The sequence below is a fragment of the Otolemur garnettii genome, unplaced genomic scaffold, assembly GCF_000181295.1.
Source record: "Otolemur garnettii isolate 467f Iridium unplaced genomic scaffold, OtoGar3 scaffold00113, whole genome shotgun sequence".
NCBI lineage: Eukaryota > Metazoa > Chordata > Mammalia > Primates > Galagidae > Otolemur > Otolemur garnettii.
In genome coordinates this window covers 1,915,807-1,919,043 of record NW_003852508.1, presented here as the reverse complement: position 1 = coordinate 1,919,043, position 3,237 = coordinate 1,915,807, and the positions used below count along the sequence as shown (strand labels likewise).

At 39.1% G+C, this 3,237-nt stretch overlaps 1 protein-coding gene across 1 annotated transcript in view; it reads left to right on the top strand.

The window, feature by feature from the left end:
- Nucleotides 1-2,668, top strand: part of PDE7A (phosphodiesterase 7A) — a 61,872-nt gene extending 59,204 nt beyond the window's left edge. Inside the window, exon 13 of the mRNA XM_023517558.1 lies at nucleotides 833-2,668. Coding sequence (XP_023373326.1) covers nucleotides 833-1,075 — 243 coding nt within the window. The 3' untranslated portion in view covers nucleotides 1,076-2,668. The remainder of the gene's footprint in view (nucleotides 1-832) is intronic.
- Nucleotides 2,669-3,237: the final 569 nt, after the last annotated feature.

Sequence of the window (3,237 nt, the reverse complement as noted above, 5' to 3'; positions counted from 1 at the left end):
ATTTATTCCGAAATACAACATGATCTGATTGATAAGCTGTTTTCTAGGAGGCTTCTTTTGACCTTGTACAAGAAACTATTTTAGTATTAAATCAGATGCATATAATGGGCTGAGAAATATTATGTAATCTACAGATGCAAATGATCCTGAAATTACTCATTTTCCTTTTCTGTGAGATAAGGGAGATCAATTATATGAAGTTTTTATAAAATAGTCCGTAGTACACATTTGGTGTTCATGTTAACAGTTTTTTTAACTGGCCTCACCTGTTACTTTTAGAGTGATTCTTATCATGAATTTTGTCTTTATATATTCTGAGTTAAATAAAATGATCATTATAGTGGGTGGTGCTTGTGGCTCAAAGGAGTAGGGCGCCAGCCCCATATACCAGAGGTGGCAGGTTCAAACCCAGCCCTGGCGAAAAACTGCAAAAAAAAAAAAGATCATTGTAGCCATGATCAGGTGTGAGGTTTTCCCTCCGGAAGGACTAAAGCAATAAACCACCGCAGCTTCACATCAGGTCAGGCCACAGCACCCAGGCCTGCAGGAGACGGCTTCGTGGTCTCCCTCAAACGATGTCGTGCCCTGGCATCCTCAGAGTTGATACTGCCGCTTAAATGTAGTTGTGCTGCTAAGAGGAACAACCTGAAAAGATCTGATGTTTGTCAGTTTGGCCTTTACTTACAGTTCCATTGAGAATTACTTAAGTAATTGATTCTTCTAAGAAGATATAGAAATTATACGCACACACTTTGAAAAATAAGAATTAGGGAGAATTGGAATAGGATTTAAGGTTAGCACTGTATAGATGTTTTAAGGATAAAATGTTATGACATGTGTTAATCACTTTTTTCTCTTATTTTCTCAAGGCTTTATGACTTACCTAGTGGAGCCTTTATTTACAGAATGGGCCAGGTTTTCAAATACAAGGCTATCCCAGACAATGCTTGGACATGTGGGGCTGAATAAAGCCAGCTGGAAGGGACTGCAGCGAGAACAGTCCAGCAGCGAGGATGCTGATGCTGCGTTTGAACTGAACTCACAGTTATTACCTCAGGAAAATCGGTTATCATAACCCCCAGACCCAGTGGGACAGACTGCCTCCTGGAGGTTTTTAGAAATGTGAAATGGGTTTTTGAAGCGAGAGAACTTACTCTTGACTGCCAAGGTTTCCAAGTGAATGATGCCAGCCAGCATTATGTATTTCCAAGATTTCCTGGGTTGCATCGTTTGAACCCACTTTTTAATTCTAAGACCTGAACATATAGCAATATGCATTTGGCTTCTGTGTGAAACCTTGAATATGCAAAGCCCAGCAGGAGAGACTCTGGAAGGAGTAACAAAGGAAGTTTTGAGGTGTGCCACGAGTTTTTCAAAGCATCTATTCTTCAAACCGTGAAACTTGAACTGAATCTTCCAGCAGCAGTCTCTTGGAATTTAACCAGTCTCATGCAACAATGTGTATCTTGTACCTTCCACTAAGTTCTCTTTGAGAAATGGAAATGTGAAGTGCCCAGCCTCTGCTGCCTCTGGCAAGACTCAATGTTTACAAATCAACTCTGAAAATATCGGTTCTAAATTGCCTTGGAGCATAATTGTGAAGGAACCACTAAAAAAATTGAAAGATCAAACCTTAGACTGCAGCTCTTTCCCCCCTGGTTTGCCTTTTTTCTTCTTTGGATGCCACCAAAGTCTCCCACTTGCTACAGATTTCATTTGTGCACTGGAAACAGCATTTATGATAGCATACCGCCAAGCTTTCACTCCAGTGCTGTTTGGCAATGCAATTCTTTTTTTTAACTGTTAGTTTTTAATTCGGGGCGGGAGGGGAAGACACCAATGTCCTAGCTGTATTATGATTCTGCAGTGAAGACATTGCATGTTGTTTTCACTACTGTACACTTGACCTGCACATGCAAGAAAAAAGGTGGAATGTTTAAAACACCATAATCAGCTCAGGGTATTTGCCAATCTGAAATAAAGTGGGATGGGGAAGTGTGTCCTTCAGATCAAGGGTACTAAAGTCCCTTTCACTGCAGTGAGTGAGAGGTATGTTGTGTGTACGTATGGATGTGTGTGTGAGTGCATGTTTGTGCATGTATGACTGTGCATGTGTTATGTTTATCCATGTGGGAAATGATTTGAAATGTAAGCTTTTATTTATTATTTTAGAATGTGACATAAAATGGGGGAGGGAAAGGTAGGTAAGCTGTAACAGATTGCTCCAGTTGCCTTAAACTATGCACAAAGCTAAGTGACCAAACTTCTTGTTTTGATTTGAAAAAAGTGCATTGTTTTCTTGTCCCTCCCTTTGATGAAACGTTACCCTTTGATGGGCCTTTTGATGTGAACAGATGTTTTCTAGGACAAAATATAAGGACTAATTTTAAACTTAAAACATTCCACTTTTGTAATTTGTTTTAAATTGTTTTATGTATAGTAAGCACAACTGTAATCTAGTTTTAAGAGAAACCGGTGCTTTTAGTTCCTTTGTATTTCCCTTGTTACTGTAAAAGACTGTTTATTAATTATGTTTACAGTTTGTTGCAACAGCCATTTTCTTGGGAGAAGGCTTGAGTGTAAAGCCACTTTGTAAAAGGCTTTGCCATACTCATTTTAATATGTGCCTGTTGCTGTTAACTTTTGATGAATAAAAACCTATCTTTTCGTATTTTTATCTTTGACATTTACCGTATATAATTCAATCCTTTGGAAATCAGAGTGCTAAATGACAAGGAGATGAGAGTTAGCTTCTTGGCTCAGGCATTCACTCATCAGATGTCTGCTCAGTCGGAGCTTATTTTCCGTCGTCTGCACCTTGCGAGGGAGCACTGGGCCCAAGCTGAGGCCCGGGGCACGTGTGCTCAGTCCTAATGAGAGCCAGGCCTTCTGCCTCCACAGCCTTTTGTTCCCACAGGTGGGAACTGATGTCAGCAACTCTTGCAAGTACTGAAATACTAGTTGTATTTATTTCTGTCATTGGCCTTCTTAAAAGACATGACCACTTGACACTTTTCTATCTTGCCAGGTCCAATCCAGTAGAAGGGACAGCATGCCAACGTATTGTTATTTGTATGAAAGAGTGATATCCACTAGAAATATAATGCAAGCTGCACAATTTTCAATTTATAATAGCTACATAAAAACCTGATGGAATTTTAATAACATTTATTAAAATACACTGAAAGATTTTCATTTCAGCATATAGTCATTATAAAAAACAATTATCAATGAGAT